Genomic DNA, 27028 nt, shown 5'->3' on the forward strand with positions numbered 1-27028 from the left:
CTGGCTGAGTTTCCCCAGCCACTCTGGGCGGCTCCAAATCAAATGTTAAAAACAGTACAGCATTAATATTAAAAACTTCCCTGAACAGGGCTGCCTTCAGATGTCTTTTAAAGATAGGATAGCTACTTATTTCCTTCACATCTGAAGGGAGGGCATTCCACAGGGTGGGTGCCACTACTGAGAAGGCCCTCTGTCTGGTTTCCTGTAACCTCACTTCTCACAATGAGGGAACCGCCCGAAGGCCCTCGGCGTTGGATCTCAGTTGAACGATGGGGGTGGAGACGCTCCTTCAGGTATATTGCCATAATATTATGTGTTACAGTGGAATATGGAGAGAGCCATCCCTTCAGACCCTGGCAAAGGAATATGGGCACAGCAGAAGTGGGCATTGGAGGCTTTTATTGCCTCAGGGGACATAATGTTCTATCTGCCCCAGGGGCTGTGGGTGAATCACAAGGGCCTTAAATCATTTCATCGTGATTTTTCAAGTAGATTTCAAGTAGATATTTCAAGCGGAGCTTCTCTTCTTGGCAGAGTGGGGGAAATGGTCGATGCTGCTCCAGTCTGGAAGGCTGACAAAATTGTTGACCAGGACGATCTCTCTCTTACTCTTTTTGCTTTTACCTGGAAGAGAATCAGTCTAGAATCAGAGGATGGAGAGCACAAATAAGGTAAGGTAAAGGACCTCTGGGTGGTTAAGTCCAATTGGATTCAACTATGGGGTGTGGCACTCAACTCCACTTTCAGGCCGAGGGAGCTGGCGTTTGTCTGCAGACAGCTTTCTGGGTCATGTTGCCAGCATGACTAAATCGCTTCTGGTACAACGCAACACCACGACAAGAATTAAATCATTATGCTGGATAGTAGGATTTAGTGAGGTCAAGGCCGAGGCTGGGTTTGGCAAGAGAGGCTGTTTAACCATTTTGGAGATAATATCCAAGACCCTGGTCCAAAATAGATAAACAATTTTTCATGAAAGCATGTTCCAAAGTTCCCACAGCCTCTCCAACAAAGTTGGGGGATAGGGGTTTGTTGATTTTGGCTAGATGAACCGGAGTCCTGAGAAAAACCTCTTAGGCAACCACCCAATCTGAAATCCTTAAGTCCTGCTGCCCACGAATGTAGACGCTACTGAGCTGGATAACAACAACAACAACAACAACAACTTATTATTTATACCCTGCCCATCTGGCTGGGTTTCTCCAGTCTCTCTGGGTGGCTTCCAACAAAAGATTAAAAGTCAATTAAAACATCAGTCATTAAAAATTTCCCTAAACAGGGCTGCTTTCAGATGTCTTCTAAACGTCATTGTCTTGACTCTGCATAAGGCAGCTTCCTATGTTTTTGCGGATGAGCGGTGCAAAAGAGCGGGCGCCACACAGATCTACTGCTGTGGTCCTCCCATGTAGGGCTGGCAGGTACTTACTTCTGGGCTTTGGGTGCTCCTTTCTTTGGACCTTTTTTCTTCTCACCCCCCTTTTTCTTCTGAGCCTTCTGGCCTTCTTTATTCCTAAGGAAACAAAGAGACCCTTGCTGTTGTTCCCTGGCAACCAGCACTCAAGTGGCACATGGCCAGCATTTGCCCTCTCATCCTTACTGGTTCTTTCCCCAGCACATTCCCACTGTCTGTTACGGCATCCATCGACTCATGGAGTACTGCAGTAGCATGGCCACTTGTTCATCAGAATAAGAGCCCTGGCGGGACTTCCGGGCAAGGAACATGGCGGACCGAACATCTACTTAGCTAAGCCATAGATCTTGGTTATCGAATTCTCACTGGATAGAATCAGGGTTTTTCCCCCCCTAGAAAAAGAGGTGTCTACACGTTCTATGGGGGAAGCCATGACTGCATGAAGTGGCATCATAGTGCTTTAAATGCATGGTGGGCATGCATATATGTGGCTTGGGTTTGGTTTAAAGACACAGTAAGGGAGACGGGGGATATTGCATTTGCTCACCCACAGTTATGATCTGGACAGTATGCCTGGCCATGAAATTAGTATGGAGAAATGTACTGCATTGCAATTAAAATTATGGTAGCTCTCTTTAATGGTGCATCTATACATACAGTGCTACCTTGGTTCTCAAACAGCCTAGTTCACGAAAAACTTGGAACCCGAGTGTAGCAAACCCAGAAGTGAGCGTTCCGGTTCTCATTTTTTTTTGGGGGGGGGAGTCGAATGTGCTTTGTTTTGAGTTGCACTGCTTATTAGCTTCCGTTTTTAGTGTTGTGCTGCTAATTAGCATCCTACCTATCTGCAGACCAGTGTGAGAGAGCACACTGATTTGGGAGGTGGGGGAGAAATGTTCTTGCAGTGCTCTGCAGCCCAGCTGCTTTGACATGAGAGAGAGAGAGAGAGAGAGAGAGAGAGAGAGAGAGAGAGAGAGATCTCAATAGATCATGCTGATTAGGGCAGTGCAGAGAAGCGTCACAGCAGCCCTGAAGCCCAGAAAGAGGAAGAGATCTCAAAAGATAGCACTGATGGGGCGGAGGGGAGAAGCATTTTAGGGGTAGTTTTTCAACAGTCAGGAACGGATTAATAGTTTTTGCATTACTTTCTATGGGAAAGTGCGCCTTGAGTTTGGAGTGTTTTGGTTTTGGAACGGACTTCTGGAACGGATTAAGTTTGAGAACCAAGGTATCACTGTATAGCACAGCACGTGCCCATTCTATACAAATCTTCATTCTCTTTGGTCCAGGGCCAGCCCAAGGCATTTTTCTGTCTGAGGAGGAGGAAGAGGTTATGCTCCCAACATCATTCCATGCACGGAAACCAACTGGAAAGGGAAGGTGAAACATTGGCTAATCAGTAGTGTCCTTCATGACACATGATACCAGCAGGTTAGTTATGGGGGTTCAGGATAGGCTGCGTGACAGACACAGCTCTGTCCTCCAACAGAAGGCAAGTAAGAAGTGTGCCATGATAGAAGTTTATAAAAAATTATGCAGGACCTCGGAGAAAGTGTATAGAGAAAACCTCCCCCTGCCAAAAAACCCCTCTAGAATGTTAGAAGATTCAGAACAGATAAGATAAATTCCTTCTTCAGGCAGCGCATCGTTGAACCATGGAACTCACACCTGCAGTAGGCAGGGATGACAATTGACTTAAAGGTAAAGGGACCCCTGACCATTAGGTATAGTTGTGGCCGACTCTGGGGTTGCGGCGCTCATGTCACTTTACTGGCCGAGGGAGCCGGCGTACAGCTTCCGCGTTATGTGGCCAGCATGACTAAGCCGCTTCTGGCGAACCAGAGCAGCGCACGGAAACACCATTTACCTTCCCGCCGGAGCGGTACCTATTTATCTACTTGCTTTCAAACTGCTAGGTGGGCAGGAGCAGGGACCGAGCAACAGGAGTTCACCCCGTCGCGAGGATTCGAACCGCCGACCTTCTGATCGGCAAGTCCTAGGCTCTGTGGTTTAACCCACAGCGCCACCCACGTCCCATGACTATTGACTTAGGTGGCTTCAAAAGAGGATTGGACAAATTAATTGGGGGGAAGGCTACCATTGGCTATGTTCTGCCTCCACAGTAGGAAGACCAGTTGCTGGAAACCACAGGAGTGGAGAAGTGCTCTTCTGCTCAAGTCCTGCCTGTGGTTTTCCCACTGTGACACGCATGAGCTGAAAATGGGAGGTTCAAGCTCCATTCACACCCCATCCTGACACCCTGGCACTTACGGTGGTTGGGACTGGCTGGGTACCGGTGGTGGTGCCTCTGCAACTGGTGGCGCACTAAGGAAATAGGAAAAAAGAGAGCAAAGAGTTCAGAAGTGAGAAGCACGCTTTGGCCCCTTGCGACCACGCCAGAGATAGCAGCTTATTTACTTCCTCCCCAACTGTTGCGTGGCGAGTTCCTGCCCCCACCCAGTGGAAAAAATGACTCATAACACAGTTTTTAAGGTTAATGGGCAAAATAAGGCCACAACATTATTGGTTACAGGTGGTGAGCGGTATTGGCTTAGGCATTGGTCCTAACCAACTATATCCGGCTTCAGCAAGTCTGGAAAGGGTTAGCCACCAGTAGGGGAAGTCCTGCTGATGCACATCAACTAGGAACTCCCCTGGGGCCACCACTCGGGGGCGTGCCTTAGGCCCTCACCTCCATAGGCTTCAGACAGGGCCACGCCCCCCGGAATCCTTTATTGGGCTACCCTTCAATATGTGGGTCAGGCGATGGCGCTTCCTCCCCTCTTCCATCTACATAGCAATACCAATACCAATGCCTAACCGCCAATACCGAGAAAGTTGTGGCGATTTGCTACGAGGTCGGTGAAAACCAAGTGTCTGGTGCCAATTTGCCAAGTGGAAAAATTCCTACCAGGCCCCTCAACGGCGACCAACCGAGGTCCATAGCAAGGTCAAGGAACGAAAACCTTAAAGGGCGGGAGGGTGGGAAAAGTAGGAACACCTGGCAGACGGCAAAGAGGGAGATCCCCAGCCGTGCCCCCTTTAAATAGGTCAGGCCACGCCCCCAGAGCCAGCCGATTGGCTAGCCAGGGGGTGACGCGGCCAGGGATTCCCCTCTTTTGCCGCCTCCAGCTGCTCCTGTTTCCCACCCTCCCGCCCTTTAAGGTTGGCTCCAGCCACCGCACGTGTGGTGGCAGCGTGAAGCCCGCAACCCCACCTCCTCTGGAGGGCGGAAGTGGCTTTCCCATTCAACAGAGATCCTTACAGATCCAAACCTAGACCAAGGAGTATAAAATGACAGCTAAAGAAAATCACAGCTAGTTGCTCTCCTCTGCCCCTCACGCTTCGCTATCTTATAGTTCAATCCTACACCTGACGGTTCAGAGGTGCTTCCAAGCACTGGTGGAGAAAGGAGGGTGTGGTGGGTGCTGCCCACCCCGGGGGGGTGTCATCCCTGAGGCGGGTGACACCGCTGCGGGTGGTGCCCCCTGGGATGCTCGCAGACGCACCCCCCGGGCAGCTAGCCCCTTCCCCAGTGCACAGCATGGAGCTGTGCTTCCAAGTCTCTTTCTCACAAGTAGCTGAAGACAGGTACAAATTGCTCGTACCCAGGAACACCCCCCTAAGTGCACTGCTCAGCTGCTGGGTCACCAACTACATAGACTGTAAACTCATTGAATGCTACCTGTGCATACCTGAATACAACTATTTGTGCCCCAGGTCCACAGACTGTGCACTCCTTGAATGCAGTGTGTGAACCCACCTCCCGTTCAGTGTATACAAGATAGAACTCAACTCCTTTTGTTACTCTTCCCATTCAGTTTGATCAAAGATTAAAGCAAAATGCCTTATAAAGAAGTAAATAAACTAAACAACAAATGATAAATATAATTACGCTTTGCTCCTTTTGACTTTGTAAGTTATCAGGCCTCCAGCTAAGATGATCCCCAAAAAACTTCCAATAGCAATCACTGTGATGATCCCCCGAGGAAGGCCTTTGCCTTTTTGTGCTTCGTCTCCGTCCTCTCCTGGAGGTTTAGTCTCTAAAAAAACCCCAAAAGACATGTGAGAACTAGGAAAATGGCTCCCAATTCCTCCTTGCTCCAGCTTGTACCAAGTAGTGGCCTTCCTTATCCTTGCCACCATTGGAAGGCAGGGATGGGAGAGTTGTTGGCTGGCATCCGTCTGTCTCGAGAGACAATGGAGTGTGCCTCCTTGGGTGAAGCCAAACCGCTGCAGTAGCAGCACCAAAGTGACTTCCTGGGCAGCGTGTATGGAGGTTCTGGGCTGTTCAGGTGACAGGACTCCTGATGTGGCCTTGCTGATGTGGTCTAAGGAGATAGATCAGAGGGGCTTGAAAATTACACATCAACACTCATTGGAGGTCTTTAAGCAGAGGCTTGACAACCATATGTCAGGAGTGCTCTGATGGTGTTTCCTGCTTGGCAGGGGGTTGGACTCGATGGCCCTTGTGGTCTCTTCCAACTCTATGATTCTATGATTCTATGATTCTAACACAGTGAGCTCCTAGACAGCAGAATGAGAAGAAGAAGAAGAAAAGAAGAAGAAGAAGAAGAAGAAGAAGAAGAGAGTTTGGATTTGATATCCCGCTTTATCACTACCCGAAGGAGTCTCAAAGTGGCTAACATTCTCCTTTCCCTTCCTCCCCCACAACAAACACTCTGTGAGGCACTTCCGGGGTGGCGCCATCGGCAATGGCGGACTCACTCTGAACCGGAGGGACCAGCTCCGCGCGAAACGGGTCTTTTCCGCTGCGGCGAAGCGGGGACTCTTTCAGAAATCACAGGTGGATGAAGCCTGTGACCGTGGGACTCGGCGGCACCTTTACCGCCCCCCCAACCTCCAAAGGAACCCAGTAACGGGATCCGAAGCAAAGAGAGGAAAGTGGCGCGGTGCTGTGAGTCAACTGCTATTTCCGTGGAGCGAAGCCGCACAGCCGTTGCCGGAGAGCGCTGCCTTTTTCCTGGGACAATTTGGCATCTAAAGTAATCACCCATGAGTACTCAAATATTGAACAATTGGACTTCAAATAAGAACTGGCGATTAGAAAGGAATTGGACTTAAAAATTTACCTTAATTTGGCACTGAAACGAGAAGGTCTAAACAGGAAGTCAGCCTTCTGTTTCCTTGTAGTCAGAAGAAAGCAAAGACAACGTAAACTAGAGCTTAGAAAAATACTTTCAAAGGATTGGTTTTCACCATTTAAAACCGTTGAACCCCCCTTCGGTAGCAGGAGAAGAAGGGGGATTTTTTTGGACTGTTTAAACCTGCAGAAGTGAATTTAAAGTAAAGTAACTTTCCACCGTCCTGACCCTGGAACGGGGTGTCAGAATTGACGTTTTGAAGCTAATTGACCAGAGACAAATGCTTTTGACAGATAGTTAAAAGAAGAGTAACATTGTGATTCCACTGTTTCCTTTCGCATTTTAAAGGAACTAATATTGACAAAATATCTTAAAAAAAGAAAAACTTTGTTGCTATTGTCCTTAAAAGAAAGAACAACCAGAAGTTCCCCCTCTAGAGGGGGACTGTGAAATTGTAGCCAATTCTAGGGAGCTTGCAGCTGCCACAGATTACAACCATGGGAAAGGAATTGTGACCTTGCAGGACAATGCTATCAGAAGCACTGTTGGGTGCTTTCTGTAAAATAAATGCCCTGTTGGATCAGTAGTGGGAAATTCTATGCAGCCCACCCAGGAACTTAAACAGGAGTGTGTCCTGACAGAGCAAATGATAGAAGAGGATGTTGCAGAATCTTGGGCGCCAGAGATGGAGGGACTTTTGGCCCAGCAGGAAAATGAGCCTTTGGATTTGACAAATGAACTTGGAAAAAACCAGATTTGGAAAGACAAAGTTTGGATTGATTTGGAAATGGGGGGTTGGACTGACCCCCCTATGCAGGGATGTTTGGACTTTCCGAGTCTGGCAATGGGCCGTCAGAGGTTTGGAGCTGTTGGGACTTCCAACTTTGGAGGGAATTTGAATCATGTCTTAAAATACCACATGGAGTCTAGTCTGGACTGTGAGAAAGGGGCTGATTTGTTGAAAAGGGTCAAAAACACTACCAAGCTGGAGTTCCCACGAGTGAAAGGAAAATATGAAGAAGAGCTGCAGAAGGGACATGGAAGAGATTTGAAGGCCTCGGATATAAGATCACCAGGTTAATGTGCCAGACTAATGGGATAAAAAGGACTGACAATCCCGGGACCGGGGGGAGGGGACGCTGGAAGAAGATTGGATTGTTTTTATTCTCTTTTTTATCATCAGAAATGTTTTATGAACGTTGGAAAAATGTTGAAATGAAATTACTTGGCTCTTGTAAAAATGTTTAAAGAATTAGGTAAAAAGGTAATGGTTATGAGAAGCTGGTAAAAATAAGATTTAAGTCTTAAGTTTTAAGGTTTTTTATAAGATAAGATGAAAATAGAGTAAGGTAATGTAATGAGAGAATATTATGAATTATGGAAAGGATTTGCTGTGACAATTATTAATCAAGATACAAGAGATGGGAGGAGGAGGAGGTCATGGAAAGAAGGTAATGAAAGTGGAGAATGTGAAAATGATGGTTTTCTTTTTTCTTTTTCTTTTTCTGTTTTTGTTTTTTTCTTTGTAATTTTGTCTTTTTTCTTTGTAATTTTTTAAAAAATTCTTTTTTCAATAAATATCATTATAAAAAAAACAAAAAAAACAAACACTCTGTGAGGTGTGTGGGGCTGAGAGACTTCAGAGAAGTGTGACTGGCCCAAGGTCACCCAACAGCTGCATGTGGAGGAGCGGGGAAGCGAACCCGGTTCCCCAGATTACAAGTCTACCGCTCTTACCCACTACACCACACTGGCTCTCACGCAGGTCACTATGGTGAGGGGTAGCATAGAGTTGTAGAGTTGGAAGGGTCATCTAATCCAACCCCCTGCAATGCAGGAATCTCAAGTGTATTACTATTTATCTGTACCAGTGAAGTACAGTATTTTTCACTCCATAAGATGCACTTCTTTCTTCCTAAAAAGGAAGGGGAAATGTCTGTGCGTCTTATGGAGCGAATGCGCGGTCCCTGGAGCCGAATTGCCCAGGGGCAAAAAGCAGATCATGCTCTCTTTTTTTGAAAGTGGGAAGTGGGTGTTGTAACAAAGCCGCTGATCGTTTGCTGATCGGGGAGAGAGATAAGGGATGCTAGAGATAAAGAAGGCTGCCTGGGAGCGGGGAAGGTAAAGACAGCAAATTTGCAAAGGGGGGAAACAGGAAAACTAAAGCAATAAGGAGAGAAATTAGAAGAAAAGGAGGAGCAAAAAACTGCTCCAGCTAATGAAAAGACACTAAGGCAAACAAGAGGGAAGGGAGTGTTGAAAGGAAGCAGCTGATTGGCGCTAGAGATAAAGGAGGCTGCCTGGGAGGGGGGAGGTAAAAGCCCATGGATCCTCAGGATTTTTGCATTGGGTCACCCCAAATTCACCATCAGATCACACATCTGTGGCCACAGCATGAACCACAAAAATCATACATCCACTGTTTCGTTCAGAATATTTTCTTTCCTTGTTTTCCTCTAAAAACTAGGTGTGTCTTATGGTCAGGTGCGTCTTATGGAGAGAAAAATATGACACACACACACACACACACACACACACACACACGTCTCTCTTGTATCCTCCTTTTTCAGGCTGCAATTCCTCTTTACTGGCAAAGCCTCGGTGGCCACTGTCCTACTAAGCTCTCTAGTGGATGCTTGGCTCTGCATGAAGGCCAGTCCTCCTGTTTGGCCGTGAGGCAGATACCTCAGGCAGCAGATTCTAGGGGTCACAGAAGGGCATCAAGTTGGCATTTAATTTGCTAACGTATTTCCTTATCACAGTTATTTAGTTTAACACCATCCATGCTTGGGAGAAGGAGAGGCGTTTGTGGGATTTCCTGCCTTAGGTGCTAAAACAATTTGCTGTGCATCTTGATTTGGAGGGGTGATGGTGGAACAGACACTTGTCTTGCTGACTCAGGCAACAACATGCCTGAGGACACCCCTGTCTCGCATCTCAACGGTAGGTTGGTGTGCCAGAAAGGGGCTGCAGCTCAGCAGAAGAGCACCGGCAAAACCAAAACTGGTGCCAATTTGAACCAAAATAAAACAATTAGTGGTTTGATTCCCTGCCCCCCAGACCTAGGCTAAGGTTCTATAGGATGTAAAATGTTTACCTTTGAACACCACAGATTTTTCTCCCTCTTTCATTTCTTTACCATCAACTCCTTCCCATTGCAGCAGATATAAGGTGGCATCTTCAGGAGTTAGCTTCATTATGTGGAGGGCACATTCTGCATTTACAGATTCCCTGCCAGTATAGGCAAAATGGTACTCCAGTGAGGAATTGGGTGGTGGTATGTAGGTCAAGATTTGACTAGATTTTGCCTTACTCCCCCGAAACCAAGTGCAGGAGGCGTAGCTGCCTATCCCTTTTGGGATTAGGGTGACATCCTTTCCTATCTCTGGAGTAACTGGTTCCAAATCGATAGTAATTTCACCACCAGGACTCTCGGGTTCATCAGGCCCCCCAGGAAAATCAGGACCTTCAGTTTCCATAGTTTGCATGGTTCCCGAACCAGTAACTGTGGCACCCGTAGTTTGTGACCCAGGAGGAATGGTAGGAACCTTTGTTGTTGCTGCAGGAGGAAGAGGAGGAGGAGGAGGTGGTGGAGGTGGTGGAGGAGGAGGAACAGTAGCCTTAGGTGTCACTACAGGAGGTGGTGGTGGTGGAGGAGGTGGAGGTGGTGGTGGTGGCGGAGGAGGAGGAGGAGGAGGTGCAACAGTAGCCTTAGGCGTCACTGGAGGAGGAGGTGGTGGTGGTGGAGGAGGTGGAGGTAGTGGTGGAACAGTAGCCTTAGGTGTCACTGGAGGAGGAGGTGGTGGTGGTGGAGGAGGTGGAGGTGGTGGAAGAGTAGCCTTAGAGGTCACTGCAGGAGGAGCCCCAGTTGTTGCAGGTGGAGCAGCAGCCGTTGTAGGTGGAGCACCAGCTGTCGTTGCAGGAGCCCCAACTGTGGTGGCAGGAGGAGCGACAGCCACGGTTGTTGTTGCTGCCGTCATCACAGGAGCAAACAGGAAGCAAGAGCTCAAGATGTAGGCTGTGGAGTGAGGAAGAGAGACAGTCATTCAGTTCAAGAGGCCAATAGCAGTCAGGAATAACAGAGATAGCAACCCTCTTGATTTTATTTCTAGATCACCAAGCCAGACTGAAGGCCTGGATGATGCCTTCCTAGAGCAGATTACCAAACATATTTTTTTAAAAAAGGAAAGATATAGTAGTCATGGGAGACGCCAACTACCCCAATATCTGTTGGAACACAGACTTCCCAGGAGGTGGAAGAAGCAACAAGGGGATCTTCTATATTGGACCTGGTCCTCACCAACAGGGAATAACTAATTGACAAAGTGGAAGTACTTGGAAAGCTTGGAGGAAGATGAATGTAGTTGGACATGAACTCTGGATTTTAAGGAGGCCAATTTCAAAAAGCTCAAGGAGCTAGTGGATGAGATCCCATCGTCAGAAATATTAAAAGAGAAGGGAGTCCAAGGTGGATGGGAGCTTCTTAAAGGTGAAATATTGAAGTCCCTAAAGCAGACATTTTCAACAGGAAAGAAAAGTAGGAGGCATTTAAAGAAACAGATGTATCTGCATAAGGAGCTTACAGGTGAGCTGGGATTCAAGAAAGGCACATTTTTTAAAAAATGGAAGAAATGGGAAATCACAAAGGATGAACCAACACACGAGTAGCCAACAGTTGCAGATTGAAGGTCAGGCTGGCTAAAGCTCAGAATGAGCTCAGACTTGCAAGAGAGGTTAAAAATAGTAATAAATGGATTTCTGGCTTTGTCATGAGTCATTGGTGGTCGCTCCTCACCGCCCTCTGCGAGAAGCAAGGAGGTTGAGGTGGGGGAAAGCCAGGATTAATGAGGCAAAAATAATATGCAGTTGAAAGGGTTGACAATAGGACCCATGAAGGGGAGGATGGGAAGTTCAGAGATTCGGAGGAATCTTTAAATATGGACGTTATGATTGTACAGTGGTACCTTGGGTTACATATGCTTCAGGTTACAGATGCTTCAGGTTACAGACTCCACTAACCCAAAAATAGTACCTCGGGTTAAGAACTTTGCTTCAGGATGAGAACGGAAATCATGCTCCGGCGGCGTGGTGGCAGCAGCAGGATGCCCCATTAGCTAAAGTGGTGCTTCAGGTTAAGAACAGTTTCAGGTTAAGTACGGACCTCCGAAATGAATTAAGTACTTAACTCGAGGTACCACTGTATTGTCATATTCTTATACTTGTAAAATCAAATAAAAATTATTTCCAAAAAGGAAGAAGAAGAAGCTAATGCTGTTCTATGCAGCCTTGACAGAAGAATAAGGTCCAAGGGAAGTCATAGCCTTGGTCAGACCCCCAACTGGAGTCATGTGTTCTAGGTGCCACAGTTTAAGAAATATATTGAGAGGTTTGGAACGCTGATTCTCCTCCCCAGGCCCTCCCCAGGCCAGAACCTCTGTTCCCCAGAGACACCCCCCATGTCTTACCTGCTAGAAGTAGAACCAGGCAGGACCTTGCAAACCCAGAAGGTCCGCAAGCTGTTGGGCGGCGTCTGCATGTTGATCGAGTTGGTCTTGCAGGTGGGAGGGTGTGGGGCATCCTGGGAGGTTCTCTTTGTGCCCAGGTTGGTGCCTGGGTTCCCCCCGTGTTCTTTGATGCCAGTGATTGGGATCCCCAGCTGAGCCCAGACACCCATCCTAGGTTCTCTTCTCCCACCCTAGGCCCAGGGTGCTTCAGTGCCAAGAGCCTGCTCAACCCCCGTGTAAACTCCCGGGTAACAAGAGAAAGAGGTCATAAAGCGGTGATTGCCCTGGGTGTAAATTTTTTTGGGGGGGCACAATTTCATCACCGGGTGCTGCCCCAATACAATTGTGCACTACCATCACTAGGCTCAATTCAAACGGCTTCTCCAGGCAAACCAGGAAGTGACCTCTCCAGATCTCCTGAGTGGTGAAGATACTGTTAGGCAGTTGAATGCGCATGCATAATCTGGCTGTTTCCCACTCACTCCTCACAGCCCCGGGCACTGGCAACCCATGGTACGCCACTGGGGGAGGGGCTGTATGGACTTGTCCCTTCAGGTCTATTGCAGGCACTTTCAAATTTCACATTCTACCAATTAGGTGATTGTATTTTCACATTTGTAGTCCAAGCTTTCTCCAAGGACTTCAAGGCACGTGGTTCCTTGCTTGGAGGTTTCTAAGCAGAGGTTGGATGGCCGTCTGTCATGGATACTTTAGCTGAGATTCCTGCACTCTAGTGGGTTGGACTAGAAGGCCCTTGGGGTCCCTTACATAACCATAAAAACCCATCAATTTCATTTTTTGATCATGGTGAGTTCCTGGTATCACTACCCCTCCTGACCAGAAGGGGGAGCAGAGGCACTAGAAGGATCAGTGTAAGCAACTGGTTTTATTGTTTACATTTTTCATTTTCAGGTTTTCTCATTTTACAAAACATATCAGAAAATCTTTTTATACATTTAAATATACTATGGTCTACCCTCCTCTCCTTTCTGTAGTTGCATAAGTTGTATCTTCTTTTTTCTGCATCTACAACATTAAAACCTAAATATAATGAATCACTTGTACTCGAAATTTTAATATCACCATCTGCACATGTTTATATCAATCCTGCTAATGTTTTAAGTCATTTACAATCATTCTTTAGATATTCAACAAACAATCCCCACTCTTGCTTAAAGATTCTATCTTCTTAGCTCTTAATCTTCTAGTAGGTTTTGCCGTTTCTGCATACTCCAGTAACTTTTGCTGCCAGTTCTCTTTATTTGGGGCATATTCCACCTCTGGGCACATGCCATTTGGGCTGCTGAGGTCATATGCATAAATATCCCCCCCCCCGTTCTTTAGGTATCTCAGATCCAATTATCCCCGAAAGAAGGGCTTCTGGTTTCTTGACAAATGTCACCTTAAACATTTTTAAAAATTCGTTATATATCATTTCCCAGAAGGCTTTTTGAGGATGCCCAGAGCTTACAGAGTTAACAGCTCAAGGGAAATGATATCCTGTCACTGGGGGTGTGTTCACATATGGGTTTCGTACTTTGTTATGTGAACGCTTTTATCATGTCTTCGCTCTCTCCTGGCTGAAATGTTTGTTTTGTTGCTATACAATAAAGCTTCGCAGAATAGAAGCAGCTGTTGTACGAGAGTTTTACTGCATGGCTGAGATTCCTTTCACATAGACCCACCTCTGCTCAAGATACTCTGCTGTAGCCGGGAGAAGCAGATGGGCGCAGTGGAAGTGGACTGGATGTCACAACAGTGCCGCTGTTTGCAGCCTTGATGGGTGCTCAATGGAACAGGCATTCTCCTTTTTACAGGCCCACCACCAGTGTGGACAATAGAAGCCGAGCATCTGTAAGCATGGAATGCATAGCCTGGTGTGCTTGTCTGCTTGCTCATTGAGGAATGAGACTTGGGCTGCAGCAGATCCATGCATCATCCCTTGGAATACCAAGCAGGGACAGACCGGAGGTCGGTTCTTAACCTGAAACTGTTCTTAACCTAAGGTGCCACTTTAGCTAATGGGGCCTCCCGCTGCCACCACGCGATTTCTGTTCTCATCCTGAAGCAAAGTTCTTAACCCGAGGTACTATTTCTGGGTTAGTGGAGTCTGTAATCTGAAGCATCTGTAACCCAAGGTACCACTGCACCTCTATAAGCAGTGCATTGTTAAACAATGGAACTCTCTCCCACAGAAGGCAATGACCACCAAGTTGATGGTCTTCTTATTTTACATCATGGAACCACTTCTGGAATTTCATTCCATTCACATGAGGACGAATTTGCCTAATTCACAGCTCCCAAAACAAAAGACAGACAGCCTTTGAAATTTGCACTTTCATGAATTTTGCGACGCAGTTCTCCGGCCAAGCGCTGTGTACAAAAATGCACATATTGAGACAAAGTGTGCATAAAAATGAACTTGTTAGTGACAACAATGTGCAAAAAGGGCAGGCCTTGCTTTGCTAAAAAGGTGAGCGCTGCACACATAAATGTGCATGTGAAGAGAAATTTGTGCTAAAACGCTGGTGGGTTTTCAGGAGGACATCTTAGAAACAACTCACAAAATGATGTGGAAATGTGGAGAAATGAACATAAGAATGGAAGAATGGAAGAAACAGAGAAACACTGAAACCGATAGACTGCCCCGTTCCTCACAATCACTGAGTTTCACTTCCCGCCAGGACCCACCGCAGCCCCCTACCCCAACCAATATTGTAATAATATCATAATAATAATAATAATTTATTATCTATACCCCGCCCATCTGGCTGAGTTTCCCCAGCCACTCTGGACCCCTCCAAATCAAATGTTAAAAACAGAACAGCGTTAAATATTAAAAACTTCCCTGAACAGGGCTGCCTTCAGATGTCTTTTAAAGATAGGATAGCTACTTATTTCCTTCACATCTGAAGGGAGGGCGTTCCACAGGGTGGGTGCCACTACTGAGAAGGCCCTCTGTCTGGTTTCCTGTAACCTCACTTCTCGCAATGAGGGAACCGCCAGAAGGCCCTCGGCGTTGGATCTCAGTTGAACGATGGGGGTGGAGACGCTCCTTCAGGTATATTGCCATAATATTATGTGTTACAGTGGAATATGGAGAGAGCCATCCCATCAGACCCTGGCAAAGGAATATGGGCACAGCAGAAGTGGGCATTGGAGGCTTTTATTGCCTCAGGGGACATAATGTTCTATCTGCCTCAGGGGCTGTGGGTGGATCACAAGGGCCTTAAATCATTTCATCGTGATTTTTCAAGTAGATTTCAAGTAGCTATTTCAAGCGGAGCTTCTCTTCTTGGCAGAGTGGGGGAAATGGTCGATGCTGCTCCAGTCTGGAAGGCTGACAAAATTGTTGACCAGGATGATCTCTCTCTTACTCTTTTTGCTTTTACCTGGAAGAGAATCAGTCTAGAATCAGAGGATGGAGAGCAGAAACAAGCTAAGGTAAAGGACCTCTGTGTGGTTAAATCCAATTGGATTCAACTATGGGGTGTGGCACTCAACTCCACTTTCAGGCCGAGGGAGCCAGCGTTTGTCTGCAGACAGCTTTCTGGTTCATGTTGCCAGCATGACTAAATCGCTTCTGGTACAACGCAACACCACGACAAGAATTAAATCATTATGCTGGATAGTAGGGTTTAGTGAGGTCAAGGCCGAGGCTGGGTTTGGCAAGAGAGGCTGTTTAACCATTTTGGAGATAATATCCAAGACCCTGGTCCAAAATAGATAAACAATTTTTCATGAAAGCATGTTCCAAAGTTCCCACAGCCTCTCCAACAAAGTTGGGGGATAGGGGTTTGTTGATTTTGGCTAGATGAACCGGAGTCCTGAAAAAAACCTCTTAGGCAACCACCCAATCTGAAATCCTTAAGTCCTGCTGCCCACGAATGTAGACGCTACTGAGCTGGATAACAACAACAACAACAACAACAACTTATTATTTATACCCTGCCCATCTGGCAGGGTTTCTCCAGTCTCTCTGGGTGGCTTCCAACAAAAGATTAAAAGTCAATTAAAACATCAGTCATTAAAAATTTCCCTTAAACAGGGCTGCTTTCAGATGTCTTCTAAACATCAGTGTCTTGACTCTGCATAAGGCAGCTCCCTATGTTTTTGTGGATGAGCGGTGCAAAAGAGCGGGCGCCACACAGATCTACTGCTGTGGTCCTCCCATGTAGGGCTGGCAGGTACTTACTTCTGGGCTTTGGGTGCTCCTTTCTTTGGACCTTTTATCTTCTCACTCCCCTTTTTCTCCAGAGCCTTCTGGCCTTCTTTATTCCTAAGGAAACAAAGAGACCCTTGCTGTTGTTCCCTGGCAACCAGCACTCAAGTGGCACATGGCCAGCATTTGCCCTCTCATCCTTACTGGTTCTTTCCCCAGCACATTCCCACTGTCTGTCACGGCATCCATCAACTCATGGAGTACTGCAGTAGCATGGCCACTTGTTCATCAGAATAAGAGCCCTGGCGGGACTTCCGGGCAAGGAACGTGGTGGACTGAACATCTACTGTCGACAGCTAAGCCAACAGAGATAATTGCATGGGGATTAATGATAGCCAAGCCATAGATCTTGGTTATCGAATTCTCACTGGATAGAGTCAGGGTTTTTTCCCCCCTAGAAAAAGAGGTGTCTACACGTTCTATGGGGGAAGCCATGACTGCATGAAGTGGCATCATAGTGCTTTAAATGCATGGTGGGCATGCATATATGTGGCTTGGGTTTGGTTTAAAGACACAGTAAGGGAGACGGGGGATATTGCATTTGCTCACCCACAGTTATGATCTGGACAGTATGCCTGGCCATGAAATTAGTATGGAGAAATGTACTGCATTGCAATTAAAATTATGGTAGCTCTCTTTAATGGTGCATCTATACATACAGTGCTACCTTGGTTCTCAAACAGCCTAGTTCACGAAAAACTTGGAACCCGAGTGTAGCAAACCCAGAAGTGAGCGTTCCGGTTCTCATTTTTTTTTGGGGGGGGGGAGTCGAATGTGCTTTGTTTTGAGTTGCACTGCTTATTAGCTTCCTACCATTTTAATCAAAGAGTGCAGCTTCCGTTTTTAGTGTTGTGTTGCTAATTAGCATCCTACCTATCTGCAGACCAGTGTGAGAGAGCACACTGATTTGGGAGGTGGGGGAGAAATGTTCTTGCAGTGCTCTGCAGCCCAGCTGCTTTGAGGAGAGAGAGAGAGAGAGAGAGAGAGAGAGAGAGAGAGAGAGATCAATAGATCATGCTGATCAGTGCAGAGAAGTGTCATGGCAGCTCTGAAGCCCAGAAAGAGGAAGAGATCTCAAAAGATAGCACTGATGGGGCAGAGGGGAGAAGCATTTTAGGGGTAGTTTTTCAACAGTCAGGAACGGATTAATAGTTTTTGCATTGCTTTCTATGGGAAAGTGCGCCTTGAGTTTGGAGTGTTTTGGTTTTGGAACGGACTTCTGGAACGGATTAAGTTTGAGAACCAAGGTATCACTGTATAGCACAGCACGTGCCCATTCTATACAAATCTTCATTCTCTTTGGTCCAGGGCCAGCCCAAGGCATTTTTCTGTCTGAGGAGGAGGAAGAGGTTATGCTCCCAACATCATTCCATGCACGGAAACCAACTGGAAAGGGAAGGTGAAACATTGGCTAATCAGTAGTGTCCTTCATGACACATGATACCAGCAGGTTAGTTATGGGGGTTCAGGATAGGCTGCGTGACAGACACAGCTCTGTCCTCCAACAGAAGGCAAGTAAGAAGTGTGCCATGATAGAAGTTTATAAAAAATTATGCAGGACCTCGGAGAAAGTGTATAGAGAAAACCTCCCCCTGCCAAAAAAAACCCTCTAGAATGTTAGAAGATTCAGAACAGATAAGATAAATTCCTTCTTCAGGCAGCGCATCGTTGAACCATGGAACTCACACCTGCAGTAGGCAGGGATGACAATTGACTTAAAGGTAAAGGGACCCCTGACCATTAGGTCCAGTTGTGGCCGACTCTGGGTTTGCGGTGCTCATCTCGCTTTACTGGCCGAGGGAGCCGGCGTACAGCTTCTGGGTTATGTGGCCCGCATGACTAAGCCGCTTCTGGCAAACCAGAGCAGCGCACGGAAACGCCATTTACCTTCCCGCCGGAGCGGTACCTATTTATCTACTTGCACTTTGACTTGCTTTCAAACTGCTAGGTGGGCAGGAGCAGGGACCGAGCAACAGGAGTTCACCCCGTCGCGAGGATTCGAACCGCCAACCTTCTGATCGGCAAGTCCTAGGCTCTGTGGTTTAACCCACAGCGCCACCCACGTCCCATGACTATTGACTTAGGTGGCGTCAAAAGAGGATTGGACAAATTAATTGGGGGGAAGGCTACCATTGGCTATGTTCTGCCTCCACAGTAGGAGGCAACAACTGGTCTGAAGACCAGTTGCTGGAAACCACAGGAGTGGAGAAGTGCTCTTCTGCTCAAGTCCTGCCTGTGGTTTTCCCACTGTGACACGCATGAGCTGAAAATGGGAGGTTCAAGCTCCATTCACACCCCATCCTGACACCCTGGCACTTACGGTGGTTGGGACTGGCTGGGTACCGGTGGTGGTGCCTCTGCAACTGGTGGAGCACTAAGGAAACTGGAAAAAAAGAGAGCAAAGAGTTCAGAAGTGAGAAGCACGCTTTGGCCCCTTGCGACCACGCCAGAGATAGCAGCTTATTTACTTCCTCCCCAACTGTTGCGTGGCGAGTTCCTGCCCCCACCCAGTGGAAAAAAAGACTCATAACACAATTTTTTAGGTTAATGGGCAAAATAAGGCCACAACATTATTGGTTACAGGTGGTGAGCGGTATTGGCTTAGGCATTGGTCCTAACCAACTATATCCGGCTTCAGCAAGTCTGGAAAGGGTTAGCCACCAGTAGGGGAAGTCCTGCTGATGTACATCAACTAGGAACTCCCCTGGGGTCACCGCTCAGGGGCGTGCCTTAGGCCCTCACCTCCATAGGCTTCGGACAGGGCCACGCCCCCCGGAATCCTTTATTGGGCTACCCTTCAATATGTGGGTCAGGTGATGGCGCTTCCTCCCCTCTTCCATCTACATAGCAATACCAATACCAATGCCTAACCGCCAATACCGAGAAAGTTGTGGCGATTTGCTACGAGGTCGGCGAAAACCAAGTGGCTGGTGCCAATTTGCCAAGTGGAAAAATTCCTACCAGGCCCCTCAACGGCGACCAACCAAGGTCCATAGCAAGGTCAAGGAACAAAAACCTTAAAGGGCGGGAGGGTGGGAAAAGTAGGAACAGCTGGCAGACGGCAAAGAGGGAGATCCCCGGCTGTGCCCCCTTTAAATAGGTCAGGCCACGCCCCCAGAGCCAGCCGATTGGCTAGCCAGGGGGTGACGCGGCCAGGGATTCCCTTCTTTTGCCGCCTCCAGCTGCTCCTTTTTCCCACCCTCCCACCCTTTAAGGTTGGCTCCAGCCACCGCACGTGTGGTGGGAGCGTGAAGCCCGCAACCCCACCTCCTCTGGAGGGCGGAAGTGGCTTTCCCATTCAACAGAGATCCTTACAGATCCAAACCTAGACCAAGGAGTATAAAATGACAGCTAAAGAAAATCACAGCTAGTTGCTCTCCTCTGCCCCTCACGCTTGCTATCTTATAGTTCAATCCTACACCTGACGGTTCAGAGGTGCTTCCAAGCACTGGTGGAGAAAGGAGGGTGTGGTGGGTGCTGCCCACCCCGGGGGGGTGTCATCCCTGAGGCGGGTGACACCGCTGCGGGTGGTGCCCCCCTGGGATGCTCGCAGACGCACCCCCCGGGCAGCTAGCCCCTTCCCCAGTGCACAGCATGGAGCTGTGCTTCCAAGTCTCTTTCTCACAAGTAGCTGAAGACAGGTACAAATTGCTCGTACCCAGGAACACCCCCCTAAGTGCACTGCTCAGCTGCTGGGTCACCAACTACATAGACTGTAAACTCATTGAATGCTACCTGTGCATACCTGAATACAACTATTTGTGCCCCAGGTCCACAGACTGTGCACTCCTTGAATGCAGTGTGTGAACCCACCTCCCGTTCAGTGTATACAAGATAGAACTCAACTCCTTTTGTTACTCTCCCCATTCAGTTTGATCAAAGATTAAAGCAAAATGCCTTATAAAGAAGTAAATAAACTAAACAACAAATGATAAATATAATTACGCTTTGCTCCTTTTGACTTGGTAAGTTATCAGGCCTCCAGCTAAGATGATCCCCAAAAAACTTCCAATAGCAATCACTGTGATGATCCCCAGAGGAAGGCCTTTGCCTTTTTGCGCTTCGTCTCCGTCCTCTCCTGGAGGTTTAGTCTCTAAAAAAACCCCAAAAGACATGTGAGAACTAGGAAAATGGCTCCCAATTCCTCCTTGCTCCAGCTTGTACCAAGTAGTGGCCTTCCTTATCCTTGCCACCATTGGAAGGCAGGGATGGGAGAGTTGTTGGCTGGCATCCGTCTGTCTCGAGAGACAATGGAGTGTGCCTCCTTGGGTGAAGCCAAACCGCTGCAGTAGCAGCACCAAAGTGACTTCCTGGGCAGCGTGTATGGAGGTTCTGGGCTGCCCAGGTGACAGGACTCCTGATGTGGCCTTGCTGATGTGGTCTAAGGAGATAGATCAGAGGGGCTTGAAAATTACACATCAACACTCATTGGAGGTCTTTAAGCAGAGGCTTGACAACCATATGTCAGGAGTGCTCTGATGGTGTTTCCTGCTTGGCAGGGGGTTGGACTCGATGGCCCTTGTGGTCTCTTCCAACTCTATGATTCTATGATTCTATGATTCTAACACAGTGAGCTCCTAGACAGCAGAATGAGAAGAAGAAGAAGAAAAGAAGAAGAAGAAGAAGAAGAAGAAGAAGAAGAAGAAGAAGAAGAAGAAGAAGAAGAAGAAGAGAGTTTGGATTTGATATCCCGCTTTATCACTACCCGAAGGAGTCTCAAAGTGGCTAACATTCTCCTTTCCCTTCCTCCCCCACAACAAACACTCTGTGAGGCACTTCCGGGGTGGCGCCATCGGCAATGGCGGACTCACTCTGAACCGGAGGGACCAGCTCCGCGCGAAACGGGTCTTTTCCGCTGCGGCGAAGCGGGGACTCTTTCAGAAATCACAGGTGGATGAAGCCTGTGACCGTGGGACTCGGCGGCACCTTTACCGCCCCCCCAACCTCCAAAGGAACCCAGTAACGGGATCCGAAGCAAAGAGAGGAAAGTGGCGCGGTGCTGTGAGTCAACTGCTATTTCCGTGGAGCGAAGCCGCACAGCCGTTGCCGGAGAGCGCTGCCTTTTTCCTGGGACAATTTGGCATCTAAAGTAATCACCCATGAGTACTCAAATATTGAACAATTGGACTTCAAATAAGAACTGGCGATTAGAAAGGAATTGGACTTAAAAATTTACCTTAATTTGGCACTGAAACGAGAAGGTCTAAACAGGAAGTCAGCCTTCTGTTTCCTTGTAGTCAGAAGAAAGCAAAGACAACGTAAACTAGAGCTTAGAAAAATACTTTCAAAGGATTGGTTTTCACCATTTAAAACCGTTGAACCCCCCTTCGGTAGCAGGAGAAGAAGGGGGATTTTTTTGGACTGTTTAAACCTGCAGAAGTGAATTTAAAGTAAAGTAACTTTCCACCGTCCTGACCCTGGAACGGGGTGTCAGAATTGACGTTTTGAAGCTAATTGACCAGAGACAAATGCTTTTGACAGATAGTTAAAAGAAGAGTAACATTGTGATTCCACTGTTTCCTTTCGCATTTTAAAGGAACTAATATTGACAAAATATCTTAAAAAAAGAAAAACTTTGTTGCTATTGTCCTTAAAAGAAAGAACAACCAGAAGTTCCCCCTCTAGAGGGGGACTGTGAAATTGTAGCCAATTCTAGGGAGCTTGCAGCTGCCACAGATTACAACCATGGGAAAGGAATTGTGACCTTGCAGGACAATGCTATCAGAAGCACTGTTGGGTGCTTTCTGTAAAATAAATGCCCTGTTGGATCAGTAGTGGGAAATTCTATGCAGCCCACCCAGGAACTTAAACAGGAGTGTGTCCTGACAGAGCAAATGATAGAAGAGGATGTTGCAGAATCTTGGGCGCCAGAGATGGAGGGACTTTTGGCCCAGCAGGAAAATGAGCCTTTGGATTTGACAAATGAACTTGGAAAAAACCAGATTTGGAAAGACAAAGTTTGGATTGATTTGGAAATGGGGGGTTGGACTGACCCCCCTATGCAGGGATGTTTGGACTTTCCGAGTCTGGCAATGGGCCGTCAGAGGTTTGGAGCTGTTGGGACTTCCAACTTTGGAGGGAATTTGAATCATGTCTTAAAATACCACATGGAGTCTAGTCTGGACTGTGAGAAAGGGGCTGATTTGTTGAAAAGGGTCAAAAACACTACCAAGCTGGAGTTCCCACGAGTGAAAGGAAAATATGAAGAAGAGCTGCAGAAGGGACATGGAAGAGATTTGAAGGCCTCGGATATAAGATCACCAGGTTAATGTGCCAGACTAATGGGATAAAAAGGACTGACAATCCCGGGACCGGGGGGAGGGGACGCTGGAAGAAGATTGGATTGTTTTTATTCTCTTTTTTATCATCAGAAATGTTTTATGAACGTTGGAAAAATGTTGAAATGAAATTACTTGGCTCTTGTAAAAATGTTTAAAGAATTAGGTAAAAAGGTAATGGTTATGAGAAGCTGGTAAAAATAAGATTTAAGTCTTAGGTTTTAAGGTTTTTTATAAGATAAGATGAAAATAGAGTAAGGTAATGTAATGAGAGAATATTATGAATTATGGAAAGGATTTGCTGTGACAATTATTAATCAAGATACAAGAGATGGGAGGAGGAGGAGGTCATGGAAAGAAGGTAATGAAAGTGGAGAATGTGAAAATGATGGTTTTCTTTTTTCTTTTTCTTTTTCTGTTTTTGTTTTTTTTCTTTGTAATTTTGTCTTTTTTCTTTGTAATTTTTAAAAAAATTCTTTTTTCAATAAATATCATTATAAAAAAAACAAAAAAAACAAACACTCTGTGAGGTGTGTGGGGCTGAGAGACTTCAGAGAAGTGTGACTGGCCCAAGGTCACCCAACAGCTGCATGTGGAGGAGCGGGGAAGCGAACCCGGTTCCCCAGATTACAAGTCTACCGCTCTTAACCACTACACCACACTGGCTCTCACGCAGGTCACTATGGTGAGGGGTAGCATAGAGTTGTAGAGTTGGAAGGGTCATCTAATCCAACCCCCTGCAATGCAGGAATCTCAAGTGTATTACTATTTATCTGTACCAGTGAAGTACAGTATTTTTCACTCCATAAGATGCACTTCTTTCTTCCTAAAAAGGAAGGGGAAATGTCTGTGCGTCTTATGGAGCGAATGCGCGGTCCCTGGAGCCGAATTGCCCAGGGGCAAAAAGCAGATCATGCTCTCTTTTTTTGAAAGTGGGAAGTGGGTGTTGTAACAAAGCCGCTGATCGTTTGCTGATCGGGGAGAGAGATAAGGGATGCTAGAGATAAAGAAGGCTGCCTGGGAGCGGGGAAGGTAAAGACAGCAAATTTGCAAAGGGGGGAAACAGGAAAACTAAAGCAATAAGGAGAGAAATTAGAAGAAAAGGAGGAGCAAAAAACTGCTCCAGCTAATGAAAAGACACTAAGGCAAACAAGAGGGAAGGGAGTGTTGAAAGGAAGCAGCTGATTGGCGCTAGAGATAAAGGAGGCTGCCTGGGAGGGGGGAGGTAAAAGCCCATGGATCCTCAGGATTTTTGCATTGGGTCACCCCAAATTCACCATCAGATCACACATCTGTGGCCACAGCATGAACCACAAAAATCATACATCCACTGTTTCGTTCAGAATATTTTCTTTCCTTGTTTTCCTCTAAAAACTAGGTGTGTCTTATGGTCAGGTGCGTCTTATGGAGAGAAAAATATGACACACACACACACACACACACACACACGTCTCTCTTGTATCCTCCTTTTTCAGGCTGCAATTCCTCTTTACTGGCAAAGCCTCGGTGGCCACTGTCCTACTAAGCTCTCTAGTGGATGCTTGGCTCTGCATGAAGGCCAGTCCTCCTGTTTGGCCGTGAGGCAGATACCTCAGGCAGCAGATTCTAGGGGTCACAGAAGGGCATCAAGTTGGCATTTAATTTGCTAACGTATTTCCTTATCACAGTTATTTAGTTTAACACCATCCATGCTTGGGAGAAGGAGAGGCGTTTGTGGGATTTCCTGCCTTAGGTGCTAAAACAATTTGCTGTGCATCTTGATTTGGAGGGGTGATGGTGGAACAGACACTTGTCTTGCTGACTCAGGCAACAACATGCCTGAGGACACCCCTGTCTCGCATCTCAACGGTAGGTTGGTGTGCCAGAAAGGGGCTGCAGCTCAGCAGAAGAGCACCGGCAAAACCAAAACTGGTGCCAATTTGAACCAAAATAAAACAATTAGTGGTTTGATTCCCTGCCCCCCAGACCTAGGCTAAGGTTCTATAGGATGTAAAATGTTTACCTTTGAACACCACAGATTTTTCTCCCTCTTTCATTTCTTTACCATCAACTCCTTCCCATTGCAGCAGATATAAGGTGGCATCTTCAGGAGTTAGCTTCATTATGTGGAGGGCACATTCTGCATTTACAGATTCCCTGCCAGTATAGGCAAAATGGTACTCCAGTGAGGAATTGGGTGGTGGTATGTAGGTCAAGATTTGACTAGATTTTGCCTTACTCCCCCGAAACCAAGTGCAGGAGGCGTAGCTGCCTATCCCTTTTGGGATTAGGGTGACATCCTTTCCTATCTCTGGAGTAACTGGTTCCAAATCGATAGTAATTTCACCACCAGGACTCTCGGGTTCATCAGGCCCCCCAGGAAAATCAGGACCTTCAGTTTCCATAGTTTGCATGGTTCCCGAACCAGTAACTGTGGCACCCGTAGTTTGTGACCCAGGAGGAATGGTAGGAACCTTTGTTGTTGCTGCAGGAGGAAGAGGAGGAGGAGGAGGTGGTGGAGGTGGTGGAGGAGGAGGAACAGTAGCCTTAGGTGTCACTACAGGAGGTGGTGGTGGTGGAGGAGGTGGAGGTGGTGGTGGTGGCGGAGGAGGAGGAGGAGGAGGTGCAACAGTAGCCTTAGGCGTCACTGGAGGAGGAGGTGGTGGTGGTGGAGGAGGTGGAGGTAGTGGTGGAACAGTAGCCTTAGGTGTCACTGGAGGAGGAGGTGGTGGTGGTGGAGGAGGTGGAGGTGGTGGAAGAGTAGCCTTAGAGGTCACTGCAGGAGGAGCCCCAGTTGTTGCAGGTGGAGCAGCAGCCGTTGTAGGTGGAGCACCAGCTGTCGTTGCAGGAGCCCCAACTGTGGTGGCAGGAGGAGCGACAGCCACGGTTGTTGTTGCTGCCGTCATCACAGGAGCAAACAGGAAGCAAGAGCTCAAGATGTAGGCTGTGGAGTGAGGAAGAGAGACAGTCATTCAGTTCAAGAGGCCAATAGCAGTCAGGAATAACAGAGATAGCAACCCTCTTGATTTTATTTCTAGATCACCAAGCCAGACTGAAGGCCTGGATGATGCCTTCCTAGAGCAGATTACCAAACATATTTTTTTAAAAAAGGAAAGATATAGTAGTCATGGGAGACGCCAACTACCCCAATATCTGTTGGAACACAGACTTCCCAGGAGGTGGAAGAAGCAACAAGGGGATCTTCTATATTGGACCTGGTCCTCACCAACAGGGAATAACTAATTGACAAAGTGGAAGTACTTGGAAAGCTTGGAGGAAGATGAATGTAGTTGGACATGAACTCTGGATTTTAAGGAGGCCAATTTCAAAAAGCTCAAGGAGCTAGTGGATGAGATCCCATCGTCAGAAATATTAAAAGAGAAGGGAGTCCAAGGTGGATGGGAGCTTCTTAAAGGTGAAATATTGAAGTCCCTAAAGCAGACATTTTCAACAGGAAAGAAAAGTAGGAGGCATTTAAAGAAACAGATGTATCTGCATAAGGAGCTTACAGGTGAGCTGGGATTCAAGAAAGGCACATTTTTTAAAAAATGGAAGAAATGGGAAATCACAAAGGATGAACCAACACACGAGTAGCCAACAGTTGCAGATTGAAGGTCAGGCTGGCTAAAGCTCAGAATGAGCTCAGACTTGCAAGAGAGGTTAAAAATAGTAATAAATGGATTTCTGGCTTTGTCATGAGTCATTGGTGGTCGCTCCTCACCGCCCTCTGCGAGAAGCAAGGAGGTTGAGGTGGGGGAAAGCCAGGATTAATGAGGCAAAAATAATATGCAGTTGAAAGGGTTGACAATAGGACCCATGAAGGGGAGGATGGGAAGTTCAGAGATTCGGAGGAATCTTTAAATATGGACGTTATGATTGTACAGTGGTACCTTGGGTTACATATGCTTCAGGTTACAGATGCTTCAGGTTACAGACTCCACTAACCCAAAAATAGTACCTCGGGTTAAGAACTTTGCTTCAGGATGAGAACGGAAATCATGCTCCGGCGGCGTGGTGGCAGCAGCAGGATGCCCCATTAGCTAAAGTGGTGCTTCAGGTTAAGAACAGTTTCAGGTTAAGTACGGACCTCCGAAATGAATTAAGTACTTAACTCGAGGTACCACTGTATTGTCATATTCTTATACTTGTAAAATCAAATAAAAATTATTTCCAAAAAGGAAGAAGAAGAAGCTAATGCTGTTCTATGCAGCCTTGACAGAAGAATAAGGTCCAAGGGAAGTCATAGCCTTGGTCAGACCCCCAACTGGAGTCATGTGTTCTAGGTGCCACAGTTTAAGAAATATATTGAGAGGTTTGGAACGCTGATTCTCCTCCCCAGGCCCTCCCCAGGCCAGAACCTCTGTTCCCCAGAGACACCCCCCATGTCTTACCTGCTAGAAGTAGAACCAGGCAGGACCTTGCAAACCCAGAAGGTCCGCAAGCTGTTGGGCGGCGTCTGCATGTTGATCGAGTTGGTCTTGCAGGTGGGAGGGTGTGGGGCATCCTGGGAGGTTCTCTTTGTGCCCAGG

General features: G+C 47.1%; 2 protein-coding genes and 1 long non-coding RNA gene across 4 annotated transcripts; 1 reads left to right on the forward strand and 2 right to left on the reverse strand.

The window, feature by feature from the left end:
• Positions 1 to 382: 382 nt before the first annotated feature.
• On the reverse strand, positions 383 to 12112 carry LOC309536862 (uncharacterized protein). The gene is made up of 6 exons (XM_082231232.1): positions 11982 to 12112; positions 9614 to 10534; positions 5307 to 5454; positions 3683 to 3736; positions 1427 to 1510; positions 383 to 624 (listed from the first exon to the last, which is right to left on the reverse strand). The coding sequence occupies exons 1-6, from the start codon at positions 12091 to 12093 to the stop codon at positions 621 to 623; spliced, it is 1323 nt and encodes a 440-aa protein (XP_082087358.1). The 5' UTR covers positions 12094 to 12112; the 3' UTR covers positions 383 to 620.
• Positions 9969 to 27028, forward strand: LOC309537010. Of its 2 annotated transcripts, none has more exons than XR_014221745.1 (5): positions 9969 to 10105; positions 10172 to 10249; positions 24991 to 25071; positions 25243 to 25450; positions 26901 to 27028. It is a non-coding gene; the product is annotated as an uncharacterized lncRNA (long non-coding RNA). The 2 variants fall into 2 exon arrangements; XR_014221746.1 differs by having other exon boundaries at positions 9970 to 10102; positions 10175 to 10249.
• LOC309536863 (uncharacterized protein) lies at positions 15171 to 27021 on the reverse strand. Its single transcript, XM_082231233.1, has 6 exons — positions 26891 to 27021; positions 24523 to 25443; positions 20188 to 20335; positions 18563 to 18616; positions 16216 to 16299; positions 15171 to 15412 (listed from the first exon to the last, which is right to left on the reverse strand). The coding sequence occupies exons 1-6, from the start codon at positions 27000 to 27002 to the stop codon at positions 15409 to 15411; spliced, it is 1323 nt and encodes a 440-aa protein (XP_082087359.1). The 5' UTR covers positions 27003 to 27021; the 3' UTR covers positions 15171 to 15408.

The sequence above is a fragment of the Podarcis vaucheri genome, assembly GCF_965113315.1.
Source record: "Podarcis vaucheri genome assembly, chromosome: 7".
NCBI lineage: Eukaryota > Metazoa > Chordata > Lepidosauria > Squamata > Lacertidae > Podarcis > Podarcis vaucheri.

Bases quoted from the DNA above. Each gene is read 5' to 3' on its own strand.
- LOC309536862 (XM_082231232.1), bottom strand. From the start codon at position 12,093: ATGCCCCACACCCTCCCACCTGCAAGACCAACTCGATCAACATGCAGA. The intron at 10,535-11,981 runs GTAAGACATGGG...CTCACTCCACAG, and splicing joins CCTGGTTCTACTTCTAGCAG to CCTACATCTTGAGCTCTTGC. The intron at 1,511-3,682 runs GTAAGTGCCAGG...TTGTTTCCTTAG, and splicing joins CCCAGCCAGTCCCAACCACC to GAATAAAGAAGGCCAGAAGG.
- LOC309536863 (XM_082231233.1), bottom strand. From the start codon at position 27,002: ATGCCCCACACCCTCCCACCTGCAAGACCAACTCGATCAACATGCAGA. The intron at 25,444-26,890 runs GTAAGACATGGG...CTCACTCCACAG, and splicing joins CCTGGTTCTACTTCTAGCAG to CCTACATCTTGAGCTCTTGC. The intron at 18,617-20,187 runs GTAATTATATTT...CAGTTTCCTTAG, and splicing joins CAAGTCAAAAGGAGCAAAGC to TGCTCCACCAGTTGCAGAGG.